This window comes from Gopherus flavomarginatus, chromosome 1 (genome assembly GCF_025201925.1).
Source record: "Gopherus flavomarginatus isolate rGopFla2 chromosome 1, rGopFla2.mat.asm, whole genome shotgun sequence".
Classification (NCBI taxonomy): Eukaryota; Metazoa; Chordata; order Testudines; family Testudinidae; genus Gopherus; species Gopherus flavomarginatus.
The window spans coordinates 129,244,842-129,261,942 of NC_066617.1; the positions used below are offsets into that span (position 1 = coordinate 129,244,842).

Sequence of the window (17,101 nt, forward strand, 5' to 3'; positions counted from 1 at the left end):
TGGAGCCCATGTTTGAATATCTTGACCTAAAAGACCATCTCATACAAGTTTATTAAAACCTCTCCAGAGAGGAGGAATGAGGATTCAAAGGTGCTATTGCAGGGGAAGGGTGGGGTTGGGTAAGCATCGAAAGGGCAGAACAAAGATAATTAATATAGAATATAATACATGTAACAAGCTCACTTACCTCACAGGATTGTTGTGAAGCTTAAAATGAAAGTATGGCCCCAATTCAGCAGGAAATGTAAGCATGTCTTATTTTGAAGTTTATCAATACCTTAATTAATTCAATAGGATTGCTCATGTCCTTAATATTAGGCACATGCTAAAGCACCTTGGAGAATTGGGGCCCATTTGTTTGTAAAGTGCTTTGAGATCTTGTATGGCAGGTACTTCAGAAGTGCAAAATATTTGTATTGAATCATGTGTAGCTATTTATTTGGGTTGTTTATGAAGTATGTTTGTTTTTAATAGAACATGCAGGATTTCTCTTCCTGTGATTAAATAGTCATATAAATATTTTAAGTGTGCAGCCTAATATTAATGGAACATTAGGATGGGACAGGTAGAGAAAGTCCAGATACAAAGGATAAGCACTTCTGCTTGACGTTTCTTTACAAATAACAACAGCAACTAATGCTGAATATTGACATTTAAATGCTCAGCTTCCAGACTTAAAATCTTCTTCAGTATAGATAGGAGGAAGTTCACATCAGATAGTGGTTTCAGGCCAAGTAAATTTTAAGATGGGAAACTGCCATAAAATTTTAGGTGCTGCAAGAAATGAGGCTGGCCTAATTTTAAAGCCCATCTTGAACCCAACTAACCCACAGCTGACCCAAACTCATGTCAAGTTGCTTTCAGACATGACTAATACTTCCCCCAAACTTGTGTTAACGTTGTGGCTTCATCCTTTAGATTTGGCCTGGTGGAAGCTTCCTGCTCCCCACATCTTGTGGCTGCAATCTGTCTCCAATTGTCTCCTCCCTATGGGGTTGGCAACGTGGTGGCCCATGTGCCCTGCTCCTGCCTCACTTTTGTGTGTGCACTGTGGAGTGAGAGGTGTTGTAACTTGTTGGCATGCTCACTCTGCACAACACTGAGAGCAGCAAGGTGGCAGCAGTCAGTGGGAGCAGGGCATGCAGCCGCCACTGAGCTGCCAACCCTAAGGGCAGCAGGAGATGATCAGAGAAACCCAAGTCAGAGAGTCAGGTTGTCTTCACATCTGAGCCTGATACTTGTAATCAGGTCTTGTCAGATTGCAAGGCTCTAGATGGCACTTTTCTTTCTGCATCAGCACTGAATCAATGCCTCAATATGGTGGTAGGTGACCCTGTGCTGCAGGACATGCTGGCTTTCAGATAAGAGATGGAAACAAAGGACTTGAGTATTTGTGGCCTTTAAAGACTCTAACACTCAAGAGTAGGGAGTCTTTGCAGAGATCTTTCGGATGAGTCCTTATAAACAAACAAACAAAAAAATCAATCCTGTCTGCTCTGAGAGGACTTTCAATATCTGTAAGCCCTTTTTATAAATGCACAGATTTGCTCCAGCATCTTTGGTCAAAGTTTTCCCTCCCTCAGCTGTTATGAAGTGCTGTGAAATGGTTGCCTTCCCATCCCAGAGGTCACTGGATTTCAGCAGTGTGACATCAAGCTTTGAGAACCTCAGCAATCGCCATGTAAATGTAAAATATGACAGACAAAATATCATGCAAGTACTCTTTATTAACGGATACTATGGATTACTTAAATAATTACACCAGGTGACTCTAAAAGTAATCATCATATATCAAGAAAGAAATAAACCATGTATTTACTTCATAATTACATTACATTATACTTGCTATGTAATCACCTTGAAGCTCTGTATTTTATTTCTATCCCGCTAAATGGTCAGCAGTTACGAATGTAAGTAAGGAGTACTCACATGATATTTGTGTTCTGATCCAGCCATCATCATCTGTGGCTTTCATATTTTTCCCAGTTGATGAAACTTGGCTATGTGACATACTAACTTATTTAGAAGAAACGCCTATGTGCCAGCTACCCTTCTTCCTAAAGTAAGAGCATGGTAACCACATCTTGCACTGTAGTATACCCAAGTCAGTTGTTTCTATCGGCTGCCATCAAGCAAAAGGAAGTTAAATCAGCAAAGGTTGGAGTAACTCTGCTGCATGACCGCAGACAGAATAATTGATTGGACCCTGCTCTCTGAACTCGGTTTTATTTTACACCCAGTAGCCTCTTTCTGTACATTCCTGTGGATGGCAAGTTGAAGGTAGCAGACAGTTACCAGTTAAAGGCAAGGATTTTTGTTTTATTAATTCTGGCATAAATAGCTACTAGAAAAGCCTTGCTTTCAAACGGAATAATTCTCTTGATGAAATTAATAATTAATCTTGTTTAAGAAGTTCAAGCCCTTACCCCAATCATTTATACTCTAGTGAAGGTTTTAAACCATTTCTCACCCTACTGCCCAACTGTTGATCTGGAACTGCACACTCTCAATGAGGAACTCCAGATTAAGAGTCTGTACTTCATAGGTATTTTTATATTTCTCCTGTCCTAGAGCATGGCCTCTTGAGGAGTTTCATACAGATCTAAAAATGTTATCATCAATACAACAGAAAAAAGCCCAAATATATTTTTTTAAAATGCTTGAATATTGTGCTTTTCAGTATTAAACAGACCTAAAAATCAGATTGTATCATTTCACAGGTTTGCTTGTGTGTGTAGCAGGAGAAACATCCTTTCATCCTAAAATATAAGATACTTCAAGACAAATCCAATTTGCACACAATTCACTGAATGTAATATGCAAATTTTACATTTAATAGAAAAAGGATAAAATCAGAAAAATGTAAAACCAATCAAAGCAACAGATCTATACAATCTGACTGAAATGGTACCAGTATCATATCCAGCATAAAATATTCATGAAATATGGCCAAGCACAGTTCTTAAAAACCAACATTCATTGCCGGCTGGCTTTTCCATTTTCTGTTGTTTCCATTCTGAAATACAAAAATAGGTCAAGATAATTGGTCAGTTAGAGCATATCGTTTATTTGTCACGCACTCAAATGATTAAAAATAAAAGGCAAATCTGTGTTTTATATAAACATTTCTTTATACTTTTCTGGTACCCTAACCCTATTTTTTAAGAGACCTCATTATGCCGTAATCATTAAACCAGAGGAAAGTTTGCTTTCAAGGAACTTTCCATTTACAACTAGGGTAAATGAGCAATAAGTTCCATATATAAAATCACAGATTAGACTGACATTACATTATTGACTCCAGCAGTGGTTAACAAAGGCAAGACAAAAAACAGACTCGTGTCTGACTGTGGAGGGTCTGCTCCTCTGAATCTCTAGAGCTGAAACAGTTTCTGTCAAATCCTTAATAGTATTTAACATTTTTCCGTTTTTACCCTTTTGCTTAATTTGTTGGCCACTCCCATTCTAACAATTACTTGATGGCTGCTGGATTTATGGGGATGCAAGAGATGTTATTATTCCTTTAATTTGTAGTACAAGATGCAATGGTTTTATCTTCGCCATGTTTGATTTAGCTACTTTTATGGAAATGCTGTTTTGGGGAGTTTGCGTCTTAATCTCGTTTCCTATTTGGCCCCCTACAAGCATAAGGAGGATTGTGTAAGAAGCAATCCAAGAGAACAGGTTGGCATTCAGCCCTGCTCAGTTAGGGGGAGGGTTGCAATGAAGCAGGGGCAAATAGATGAAAACTGAGATGATTAAATTTCTTTCCCGTAAAAAAATGTTTTTTTAATTTTAAATTAGTGCAAGAGGTAAGGAATCCTTTTAACAGATTAATACTATGACTAATTTACTCCTGTATGTAGAATATATTATGTATTCAGCAATACTAACCCGTTTTCCTCTTTAAGATGTTGATACAGCTCAGCTTTATTGTTGACAGAGTTCAGACGACCAATAAATTCTTGGTGTTTTCTGGAATTGGCTGTATTAATCCTATTGCTCCACAAAGACAGCAAGGACATTGGCCCTAGGATTAGATTTGAAAATAGAATCAAGGTGATTTGATTAATGAATTCTCAAATATTAATTCAATATAAATTTACAGAACAAATTATACAGCACCAGCACAGAACATTAAAGACCAATGTAAGACATGGTCCCTATCGCAAGAAACTTACACTGTAGGTTAGATGAACATGACAGCGGCAAACAGGTGGGAGGTTTGGATGGTATAAGGTTCTGAGGTTACCTTTTCCCACATTATGTTAGTTCCATATGGTTTATTTTATGGTTTCAGTACATTTGACCAAAATGGATTCTATTGTTCTGTGGACATGAAGCTGGGCCAGGCTTTATGCCTATGCAGAGCAGTAAATGGATCCGAAGGAGGCAAACCCCATCCTGTTCACAACCCGTAGCAGACAAGGAATTGCTCTGCATCAATCAAACCTTGTCCCAAAGGCAGAACTGAAGCAGTGGCTACTTTACTGCAATATATGGTAGTGGGGCCATCAAAGGAGGCAGTTCCTCCCCTTGATATCCCAGCCTGGTCTCTCTAGCTGATTGACAGAGTGTCAAGTGGTCACTGTCCTTTCAGCACCAGCCACTGCTGACAGCTCTGAAATACAGCTGTTCAGCCAGCAAGAATGGTGGCCCAAAAAAAATCCCCACCCAGAACTGACAAGGACAGTGCGCAGCAACAGAGCGTGCTGAGCTTTCCATCAGCATTTGTTATATTGGCTGAGGGGAACCTCAGTATGCAAACTACCCCATCTCACTCTTTATCTTTTGTAGACTGCTCCAGGGAGTACTCTAGCTCCAGGTCTGCATAATGCAGCTCTCTCTAGAACCTTCAGACCACACCACAATATTCTATTTTACATAGCATGTCAATTAACTAATACAGTGATTTTCAACCTTTTTTTTCATTTGTGGACCCCTAAAAATTGCAAATGAAAATGTGGACCCGCTTGGAAATTCAACCAGCGGTTTGCAAACCGCCACCACAGAAGCCTTGGCCTGAAAACTGATATTTTATAAATGTTGTACATGCTCAGCATGGCATTTGATGCAAAATGAGAAAGGGCACTAAAGTGTGGGCATCTATGGTAATGACAATACTTCTGGGTTTGACCTGTAGGTGGGGGTATTCAAATACTCTTGATTGATCAGAAAAACAGGATGCCTTTTCTGGGATCTGAAACTTTATTCTCATAGTCATCTTTTGTGGACCCCCTAGACATCAACGTATGGTCTGGGGGTCCACGGGTTAAAACCACTGATCAATAGATTATACACACACAAAAATCAGAAGACATCTCTCAAAATTCACTAAAACTAACTTTTCAAATCTCTCCAAGACTCAACTCTTCTGCAGTTGACACCTCACTCTAGGATAAAACAATTTTATGTCCGCTGCTAAGGCTTGTTCATTCTCTCTTAACTTGGCTTTTGTGGCCTTCTTTCCCATATAGGTGTACGGTGTACTGTATTCCACCTCTATGCCTTATTTAGCACTTTATTTTGGGGTAGTGTGTCTTTATAGAAAAGAACCCTCACCAAGTAAATACATTTTATATTTTCTAGTAACTCTTCCGCTCTCTTCTGTGTTACTCTCATGGCTTTTTATTCTACATTAGTGACATCTCCATACAAGGAAATGAATTTTGAACCCAATAAATGTACTACCTAGATTAGGATGAGACTGAGATTTTTGTGCCCATTGAGAAGCTACTACTTCAAATGTAATTCCACCAAAATCAGTGGGACCACATACAATGTAAGGTACTAACCACATATAAAACTATCACAGCCTGGCCCTTGATGAACAGCAATCAATCAGATTGGAACTCAAATCAGGAACATAGAGGTTTTGTATCAGTCCCCTGAACCTTCAACCTCACAGCTCGTTTTTCATTCCTCCACCTGGACCAAAACTGTTCAACTCATAGTAAGATTCTGCTTGACCCCCTCTCACCACCCACTTTGTGTACAAAAGACTTAGTCATGACTCTCATTAGCACTGAACGATTAAATCTGCACACAGGATATTCAAGAGATGCACCTTTATCTTATTCAAGCAAATATGAACGGCTGTGACAACCGTATATGAGATCTTGCAATTCACACCGATTTGACCTGACTTACTATTTTTCAAAATCTGTTGCAATCATTTTGACTTACCTTTTGTTTTTTCCACTGGAGGTATTTCATCTATTGTAATAAGAGGCTTTTTGTTGGGTGGTTCGGGAGAATCAGGAGAATCTTTTATAACTTCAGCTTCTGTCAGTTCCTCTTTTTCGCGATCCAGTACACCTTTTAATCTTAAGTGGGGAAGGGAGAAAAAAAGGTGAGACAGCAGAGAGCATCAACAACACACTTCTCATTTACAGTGCTCTTCAAGTTTATTCATATAACATCTGTCCTAGTATAACAACTGTTTTTTGTTGAGAGTCATGAGATGGATGAAAATAACCAGAAAAGCCACTGGCTAAGTATTTTCTTGGATGCAATCCAAAAGGAAGTGGGAATGACCTGAAACTCAATCTCATTTCATTTAGTTACCAATATTTATACTGCACTCATTATTGTGATAACTGGTTGTGCCAGAGATTTAAAAGTGCAATTGTTGCTAACCATCCGGACAACACAAATCTACTGCTGATTCCGGGTTTGAGCCTGAACCAGTTTGCTGCCATCTGCATCCCTACCTTTGTCTCACACTAGGAGAGAAAGGAAATCATAGTATTGGACTTGACCACACGCACAGGTAGGTCTAAGTGCTTGGCTACACTTAAGAGTTACAGCGCAATAAAGCCACCAACAGCGCTGTAACTCTCTCCCTGTTCACACTGGCAAGGCACATACAGCGCTGTATCTCTGCGGTTACAGCGCTGCTTGTACTCCACCTCCCCGAGAGGAATAAAGAGTATTGTGCTGCTGCTGCTGCGCTGCAGCGCCAGTGTGGCCGCCCAATGCGCTCTGATTGGCCTCCAGAAGTATTCGGCAGTATCCCACAATGCCCGTTCTAGCCACTCTGCTCATCAGTTCAAACTCTACTGCCCTGACCTCAGGTGACCAACCGTCAGACCAGCCCTTTAAATTCCCCAGGAATTTAAAAAATCCCCTTCCTGTTTGCTCAGCCAGGTATGGAGTGCTATCAGTGAATCTTTCCAGGACCATGCCTCCATGCGCCAAATGAGCCCAGCATGGAGCAATGGCGAGTTGCTGGACCTCATCAGTGTTTCGGGGGAGGAAGCTGTCCAGTCCCAGCTGCGCTCCAGCTGTAGGAATTATGATACCTATGGGCAGATATCAAGGGCCATGACAGAAAGGGGCCATGACCGGGACGTGCTGCAGTGCAGGGTTAAAGTGAAGGAGCTGCAGAGTGCCTACCGCAAAGCGCATGAGGCAAACCGCCGCTCCGGCGCCGACTCCATGACCTGCCATTTCTACAAAGAGCTGGACGCGATACTTGGGGGTGACCCCACCTCCACTCTAAGCACCACCACGGATACTTCAGAGTGGGGGGAGGAGGAGGAGGAAAGCGGGAGTGAGGGTGCTGGGGTGGGGGGAGACACCCCGGAATCCCTGGAGACATGCAGCCAGCAGCTCTTCTCAAGCCAGGAGAAAGGTAGCCAGTCACAGCAGCCGGTACTTGGTGGAGGACAAACAGAAGAGCAGGTTCCCGGTAAGCGGCTTTTATTTTCAGGAAGGAAATTTTTCAGGAGAGGAGGGTTAGGGCTGCATGCATGCCTAGATGCAGAATAGCACACTGATGTGGTCTATCACATCATGGTAATCGGCCTCGGTAATCTCTTCGGAAGTCTCATCCAGAACGTGGGCAATGCGCTTGCGCAGGTTTATTGGGAGAGCCACCGTGGTCCTTGTCCCAGTCAGGCTAACATGTCCGCGCCACCGTGCCATGAGGGGCGGGGGGACCATTGCTGCACACAGGCAAGCTGCATATGGGCCAGGGTGGAAGCTGCATTGCAGTAGAAGACCCTCCCTTGCTTCCCAGGTCACCCTCAGCAGCAAGATATCTTTCAGGATAAACTCCTGTGGAAAATGTTGGGACAGTGTTCAGTGTAGGTGCCCCCTGCAGCTGTTGGCTCTTTCCAAGACACAGAAACCCAGAGGACAGTACAGCCCTGAAACAATCAGTCCCCCTTACTAAACATTTTGGGGCTCCCGTGGGTTATGTGCGCTCTCTTTGGGATGGGAAAATTATGCTATTGTGTAGACTGTGCGTGCCTTCCTTAAGTGCAGGGGAATCATTACTCTGTCTGGTATAAACAATGCTGCCTCTGTTAAATGTTGCATTTTGCCTTTACAGATGCAACCTTGAGATCTCAGCTGTCCGTGTTATCACCAGCTGAGAGACTGCAAAAACTCTGAAAGAGAACGCGAAAAAGCAAAAAAGATGACATGCTGCACGAAGTGATGCATCAAACTCTTACAGAGTATCAAAAAGCGCAAGAATGGAGGGAGAGTGAAAGTGGGATCTGCAAGGAAAATGCAGCGCACCGGAAGCAAAGCATCTTCACCAACCAGGCCTGAGAACTACGACCCTTACCCTCTGCACTCAACCCCTACCACCATGCAGAATAGCCATCCTGAAGTGCAGCACTCACTGCACAGCGCTCCAAACAGGACATACGCAAATCTGTGATTGTACCGTTCCCCACCCCACCCCCTTGCCCTTTCTGATTCCCAAACAGTTGTGTGTCTGTCAATAAATGAATTTTCTTTTCAATAAATGGATTTTTTGGCTTTGAAAACATTCTTTATTATTGAATAAAGTAAAAGATACCTTAGCCCAGGAAAGAAACAAGCACTGCAAATCAGCTTAGCAAATAGATTCCTACTAACATTGTAACCACTGCACTTCACTCCCGTGCAGAGCACCAAACATTACTGTTGGTTTTCAGCCTCAAATTGCTCCATCAAGGCATCCCTAATCCTTGCAGCGCTGCACTGGACCCCTCTAATAGCCCTGCTCTCTGGCTGTGCAAATTCAGCCTCCAGGCGTTGAACCTCGAAGGTCCATGCCTGACTGAATCTTTCACCCTTCTCTTCACAAATATTATAGAGGGTACAGCACGTGGATAACCCCGGGGATGCTGTTTTCGCCCAAGTCCAGCTTCTCATACAGAGATCGGCAGCGACCCTTTAAACGGCCAAAAGCACGCTCCACAGTCATTCGGCACCAGCTCAGCCTGTAGTTGAACGGTTCCTTGCTGCTGTCAAGGCTCCCTGTGTAGGGTTTCATGAGCCCCGGTATTAACGGGTAAGTGGGGTCTCCAAGGATCACAATGGGCATTTCGACGTCCCCTACTGTGATCTTCCCCTCTGGGAAAAAAGTCCTGGCCTGCAGCTTCCTGAACAGGCCAGTGTTCTGAAAGATGCATGCATCATGCACCTTTCTGGGCCAGCCTGCATTAATGTCAATGAAACACTCACGGTGATCCACAAGCTCCTGGAGAACCATAGAGAAATACCGCTACTGATTAACGTACTCGGATGCTAGGTGGGGTGGTGCCAGAATAGGAATATGCGCCCCATCTATCTCCCCTCCACAGTTAGGGAAACCCATTTGTGCAAAGTCATCCACGATGTCCTGCACGTTCCCCAGAGTCACAGTTCTTCTTACCAGGATGCGATTAATGGCCCTGCAAACCTGCATCAACACTATTCCAACAGTCGGCTTTCCCACTCCAAACTGGTTCGCGACCGATCGGTAGCTGTCTGGAGTTGCCAGCTTCTAGACTGCAATAGCCACCCACTTCTCCACTGGCAGGGTAGCTCTCAATCTCGTGTCCTTGCGCCACAGGGTGGGGGTGAGCTCCTCACACAGTCCCATGAAAGTGGCTTTTCTCATCTGAAAGTTCTGCAGCCACTGTTCGTCATCCCAAACTTGCATGACGATGTGATTGTCTCCTGAGCCCACCACTCAGTGCTTGTCTCCTGAGCCCAAAAATGGTGTTCCATGGTGCTGAGCATGTCCGTGAATGCCACAAGCAATTTTGTGTTGTACGCGTTACGTGACTCGATATCATCGGACTCCTCACTGTCACTTTGGATCTTAAGGAATAGCTCAACTGCCAAACGTGACGTGCTGGCGAGACTCGTCAGCATACTTGTCAGCATTTCGGGCTCCATTTCCAGCAGACCGAAACGGAACACAGATCGCGCTGCACAGAAACCGTTGAAAGATGGCGCCAAATGTGGACGGAAACACAGGGATTGTTGGGATGCGAAGCGATGCATCACGGGGCCTTGGGACAGGACCCAGAATGCCCCACACCCCCTGCACCCGTCCCCAAACCACAGCGCCAGAATGGGAAGAGGTGCACTGTGGGATAGCTGCTCATAATGCACTGCTCCCACTGGTGCTGCAAGTGCCGCAAATGTGGCCACGACAGTGCACTGGCAGCTGTCAGTGTGAACAGACTGCAGCGCTTTCCCTACTCAGCTGTACGAAGACAGGTTTAACTCATAGTGCAGTACAGCTGCAAGTGCAGCCATACCCTAAGTATCGTCAGCATGCTCGCAACACTGCAGGACAAAACATCCATCTTCCCTAGTGGCCGTGCACACACATAGAACAGTGCACACAAGTTGAGCTTAGAGCTGATTAACCATTTTTTCTGAGTCTCAACTTTATGACTTCTTTAGAAGAGACGTTTGAAAGAGGAGGGAAAAAAAGAGATATACAAGAAATTCATGACTAGACAGATTAACTGATCCTTCATGATCACGTGTCATATCAGCTAACAGGACAACTTTTTGTTTCTTAAGGCATAGAAAGCAGGTCCATAATCAATAAATCTTGATGCTCATCTACACAAAACTCAGCACAGAGAAACCTGGAGCATCTAAATGTCTATCAGCCAGAGTTCAGGATAAATGAAATTCATTTGTCTATAGTTTTCAGTCTCACTTCATTTTAGGGTTTGTTTATACAAAGTTATTAACAGATGTAGTATGTTACGGACAGATATATATCTAAACAGTAGAAAGTGCTATAGATAGTGAAGTCAAAGTCAAGCAACTTACTGTTATTTTGGCCATTATAACAATTGATTAAACATTACAAAATATGCATCTTCTTATCTCCCTTCTAAACTACTTATAAGTGTACCCTTAATATAAGCATGAAACTAAATGTCATATTTGGGAAACTTATCTTAACATCAGATAACTGGGGTTTTGATATTTATACTTACACTTACATGTGTGCCTTTTATAAACAAGCTAAAATCATGTTAGTTAAATCAATCACTTAACCCTTTAAAAATTCAAGTGCTAGACTGTGCTGCACATGCCGTATTACATACTTGTACGTGAAAGCATATATCAATTCAGAAAATTCACCTCTCTGATTCCTGCCAGGGTTTTTCCAGTTCATAATCTTTTCCTGATTTCTCGGACTTGTCTTCTTTTTCTTCTCTCTTCCTCCCTCGTTTCTTGCGCTCCTCTTCTTCAGGAGGTTTGCTCCTGCAAGCCAGGAGACACTCCAAGACTCGCTGGTGTTTATCCGAGTTACTTATATGCGCTCTAACAAGGGTCTCCAATTCATTCCACATAATCCGGTATTGTTCGTCTCTATCCACAGGCACAAAATAAAACCTTCACATATTTACACACACACACACACACACACACACACACACACACACACTCCCTCTCTCTCCCCCTCCAGCTTGTAAGAGCCATTTATGTATTAAATAATCAAGGTTCAAAACAGTTACTGTCTTGGGGATTGAGCATAAGTTTTTAAAAGAAGTCTCAGTAAAGTAGGTTTTCTCCAACTCCCTTTTACTGGAATTCTCGTCACTTTGTATTGTTTCATTCTTGGAAGCATCAGAGCTGCATAGTATGTGGACATGCTCAGTTGCTTCCAACAAACCTGAATTTGTAATTAAAATCTAATACCCTAATCTCCCCTTGAGTCATAATCATCAATTTCCCTGGGTCAAAGCTATTGTAGAGACGTTGCCAAAACCTATTAAAGTCACTTGAGTCAACCAACTCAAGAGGCAAGAAGAAACTCTCTTTTTCAACGCTGGGGCAGGTAGAAATCCATCTGTTCATTGCCAGATTCAAATGAATTTTAATGTTTTTCTCTTAGACAGACACTAAAGACAAAATATTAGAGAGTCACTGCAACATAACACTACAGAATTGAATAGTTCAAGTATCTTTTGTAGTTGACTTTTTTTTTCATACTCAGGAAACCATCTTGCCTAGGATTAGATTGAGGTACAATAAATGCAGATCATTATTCCAATGGATGGGATATCATAGACTTCCAAATCTGTTGTAAGGGAAGTTTCATCTCTTATAATAAAATGTTTCAACAATGGTATGACTACTTTTAAGATAATCAAATATTAAAAATACTTTAAATATACTTTGGAAGTGTCTGGTTTCCATGAGTCCAGTGGTGACCTGCATTTCCTCTGTTCCATCATACATGAGGCTCAAGATGGTGTTTTCTGTGTGACATTTTTTCCCTTTAAAAAGTGTCTTAAATATAATAAAAATATTATTCTTTGTAAGACGTGATTGAATCTGTTTCCAGTTACAACTGAGTTTTTTCTTTAACATGAAACCAGGGGAATAGGATTACAGCTCTAAATTATGCAGCCAAACAATATACAACATTTTGCACATGTAAGTAGTTTAGTGGACTCTAAATTACCTTTGATTGTCCAACTTAAAATACAAGGTTCATCTGGAATGTATGCAGATGTGATATATTTTTTGCAAAAGTACAATAAAATTAATAAATGTTAAACCTTTTTGGACCCTTTCCCCTGGTACCAACTGTTGAAATTGGCAGTGGATCATTTTTCCTCTCCATATCTACCAAGTTGTATATTGTTTTCTGACAATTCAGCACATCCTCATCTGTCAGAGCTTCTTTCACAATAACACTGGCTAATGGCACTACCTTCAAGACAAAACAAAACAGAACAAAATCTGCATTTAGTTGGTGGGTGGGGATTTAGAAGTATATTTGAGCTTGACATTAAAATACAAAAATCCTTTAATCTATATTTTGAAGTGTCCCCAGCATGCATTACTATATGAAGTCTCCCCCTTAACCCAACAGCTTTGCATCCAACTCAATTCTATGCAATGGGAGACATTTGGGTACAGAGTTATAGTTGTAAAATATACACAAAGTACTTAATCAAAAGTGAAAGCCAAAACCTTATTCTAACCGATTTTGTTTTTGTTGATTTTTCTATACTGTGCTATCAGCTATGCAGTTTTAACTGATATTAACTCTTCTCTAAGTACAGTTTTAAAAACTTACTCCAGAACCGAACAGAACAGAAAAGTTATAAATCCATGACCACTTACAGCTTGCATGTTGAAGATGGTGGTTTGCGAAATAATCATAGGCCAGTAACGAGTATGTTTCTCTAATTGATCTTTTGCTCGTTCCAAAGGAATCTCAAGACTTCCATCGATCTTATATCTGGGGTCTAGAAAAGGAGTTAATCTGTTTTCCCTCATAAATTCACCAAAATCCTAATGATAACCAAACAAGATAAAATTAGGAACTTCTCTAATAAAGTAACTTTCATTGAATGGGTCAAAACATCACTACCTCCATTATGAATAATGCAGAAAGGAAAAGGAATGTAGCCCTAAAAACTACAGGTCTGTGTTCAATATTCTTATTAGCAATTCTACTTTGAATTCATATAGAAAGCATTTAAGGAAGAGGTTTGTCAAATCTTAACTTCATGAAACCTTAACTTCAAAAAACTGTAGGACATGGGAACAAATGCTCTGCTTTGGATTGGTAATAACGAATTACATATGTTAAAGTTTTATTCTGTTTGTTTACAGTCCACTTTTTGCTAATGTGCACTGAATGCAGAAGATATCAAGTTAAAAAGAGTAAAATGAGTTTCTTTAGAGTGCTCTCTCCACACCTGAGTCTATACGCTCCAGCTCTTTTTTATCTGTTCAATCCAGCTATTCTCAAAGACCCTCATTATGACAATTATCCTTCTTATAGAGGGCTGGGTTCAGGGCTATATGGATCCAGTCCACTTCAAACCTTTGTTGAGATAAACAGTGTTTAAAAAGAGTCATCAATGAGAGTATTTCAGAAAGTTCATATTGCCTACAGTATGCAACCACAGATATGGGATAGCGACAGAAAGTTTCTATGAAGTGGACATGTGTGTGTGTCAATAAATGCTGACTATCAATAATAGAATGAAGAAATAGTTGATCTAGGTGTGCTCTCTTTTTTTAAATAAGTGACCTACAATTTCTTACGGTACAGAATGTCCATTTCAACCCACCTCACTCCTCACCCCTGAATTCTAATGAATTGTTGAGTAAAACTAAAAATATAAAATAGTAGTATCTTACTGTAATCCTGTAGTCTGTGACTCTCCCACCACATCCTTCGCTAATTGAAGGGGGATCTTCTAGAATTGATCGAGAACTGCTCAATACATGCAGGAAAATCTCTCCACCATGGCTACTAAGCATGTGGCTAATTACTTTAGAACCAGACTTGCGTGGTTGTTCCAACAAAACAGAACGACCTATTAAAATTGAGATCAGTTTGATTAGCTACTGAGTACAGCAATTTACATTTAAAGGTATTCTACAGGTTTATATTTAACCACCCAGCCACCCAACCCCGAGCAGTGTTAATCTAATATAGGTCTCTTACTAAACTCAAATTAGAAGATCTACAATTGTTTCCTATAGAACTTTAATTCCTGTCTTTAGGTAGGCTATTATGGAACACAACACTCTTGCATTATATAGAAAGGGCCCAAACTATGTACTTTATTTGTTACCTTTTGATCATTCAGAAAATACAGCTCTTATGGAGATAAATGTTTGTAAAAAGTAATGAAAGTCTTATACTGTATTTGGATCATTATTTTCAATAGTTTACAATATACCTTTGTCAACCAAACAGTGACCCAAACACATAACTTGTTCTCACTGAAGACTAAGGACATGGTAAATATACAGTTTAAAAAACTATCTTGTATATTATTTGAGCACTAGGGTATCTTAAATTTCTTTGTTTCAAGGGACACATTTTCACAAAAGTAAAAAATGGCTTATTTTCTTGAAATTAAGCGTATGCATGAGAAAACTCTACTAAATATATTCTTTTGAGGGTGAAGGTTATGGTAACAGTTGAATGATAAACTGACTAACCAAATCCTTGGTTGACCTCAATGCTAATTAGTATGTCAGTTTCAAGCAGGCAAAATGCCCTCCTAGTATATGAAAATAAATGTAGGAGGTCACATGATTACATAATTGATTCAACTGTGGGTGGTAAAGATAGTAGTCACCAATACTTGATTCTGTCCTGATTGCCGACAGCTGCCTATATCTTCTCTATATGTGACAGAATATATCATTGCTACCTTAGCTCAAAACTGGATTACACTTAAAATGAAAGTTAGCAAGTTTACAGAGTTGAATAGCAGGGAAGGTATTTTTTAATCTCGTGAATGAGAGACAGTGAGGGAAAGAGAAACACATTGAGAAGTTCCTATTCTGTTATGAATCTCTGCTGCATGTTTCAGAGAAACTTGCAAATGCTTGGCAATATAGAACAATTTCCACTTAACTTATAAGAGCAAGAAAACCTATTTTCCAGTTTTCTGACGGAAGAACCCTTAGTTATCACATTTCTATTTGGAAAGAATACTCAACACTATTAAGCATTGTGATCAAACATATTATCAGCTATACTGTAATTCAAGAACAGATGTAATATTAAAATAAATGTATATTACTAAACACAGAACCTATGTTGAGATTCAGAAAAAAAAACAAACAAACAATCAGGATTCCTCTCTTTCCCATCTCTTCTCCCCTTTTCTAGGTTTAGAGTCAAATTGTAATTTTTATTCCATTTGTGTTCAAATATAGTTATCAGTCTAGATGCTTGTTGGACTATCTTGCTTCTGTATTACTGTCCTTTACACAGATTAGGTGTTAATATGACATTGGTAATAATGTGAATATCTAACTTTTTAACATTTTGTACAATGCGGATATACCTACACACTTTTAAAAATGGATTTTCAACATTAACAATTTTTAAAATATGTTTAACCAAGAAAACAATTTACCATTGAGAAGAAAGTTTGTAAGACAGGAGGAAGGTCGGCTATTTACATCAACAGGTGAGATTCTGTATGCTCCAGTGCAATAATGCAATTCTGAAAAATAAAATGCAAAAAGGTTTTTAGCTTAGTTCCAAAGATAGAAAAGAACACACTACACAGAGGGCCTGAAGCTACTCTCTTACAAAATGCCTAAATTCTTTCCTGAGTGCTGGCTGGTGAGTCTTGCTCACATGCTCGGGGTTTAACTGATCACCATATTTGGGGTCGGGAAGGAATTTTCCTCCAGGGCAGATTGCAGAGGCCCTGGAGGTTTTTTGCCTTCCTCTGCAGCATGGGGCACGGGTCACTTGCTGGAGGATTCTCTGCAGCTTGAGGTCTTCAAACCACAATTTGAGGACTTCAATAACTCAGACATAGGTTAGGGGGTTGTTATTGAAGTGGATGGGTGAGATTCTGTGGCCTGCATTGTGCAGGAGGTCAGACCAGATGATCATAATGGTCCCTTCTGACCTTAAAGTCTATAAATTAGTTGAAATGATTTGTTTGTGAAATTTCTTTGAGAGAGGGAGGGAAGAAAAAAGCTGCAGAGCAATGTTACTAGAGAATTATAATAATTTACAAACTGCTGATGCAAACCACAGAAAACTAATAGAGGGGAAAATACACTATCTGACTAGGAAATTACGGAATACTTTTAATTAGCGAACAAGCAGTTTGCTTGGAAGAGAGAGAAAAATCCTCGTTTCCCCTCTCTCCTACATAAATAAGTCAGTGATTAGCCAGCAGCAGGAGCATTCAGTCTGACAAGATACTAACTATACGCATACGGTGGCCAAATCACGGCAGTAGATGTTGCAGCCTGTTTGGAGGCCTGCTGGCTGTAAAGTAGAGCTGTGGCAAGAGACACTGGGTATAGGAAACAAAAAGGAGAGGAACAGTAGTGCAATCACCAGGGA

General features: G+C 40.7%; 1 protein-coding gene across 10 annotated transcripts in view; it reads right to left on the reverse strand.

Annotated features, from left to right (window-relative positions):
* Positions 1-1,707: 1,707 nt before the first annotated feature.
* Positions 1,708-17,101, reverse strand: part of INTS13 (integrator complex subunit 13) — a 39,338-nt gene continuing 23,944 nt past the window's right edge. For all 10 annotated transcript variants that reach the window (XM_050933618.1, XM_050933610.1, XM_050933577.1 and 7 more), the window contains 8 exons: positions 16,149-16,238; positions 14,407-14,585; positions 13,378-13,548; positions 12,807-12,961; positions 11,380-11,610; positions 6,187-6,326; positions 3,895-4,030; positions 1,708-3,016 (listed from right to left, as the gene is read on the reverse strand). In XM_050933618.1, coding sequence (XP_050789575.1) covers positions 2,977-3,016; positions 3,895-4,030; positions 6,187-6,326; positions 11,380-11,610; positions 12,807-12,961; positions 13,378-13,548; positions 14,407-14,585; positions 16,149-16,238 — 1,142 coding nt within the window. In that variant the 3' untranslated portion in view covers positions 1,708-2,976. The remainder of the gene's footprint in view (positions 3,017-3,894; positions 4,031-6,186; positions 6,327-11,379; positions 11,611-12,806; positions 12,962-13,377; positions 13,549-14,406; positions 14,586-16,148; positions 16,239-17,101) is intronic.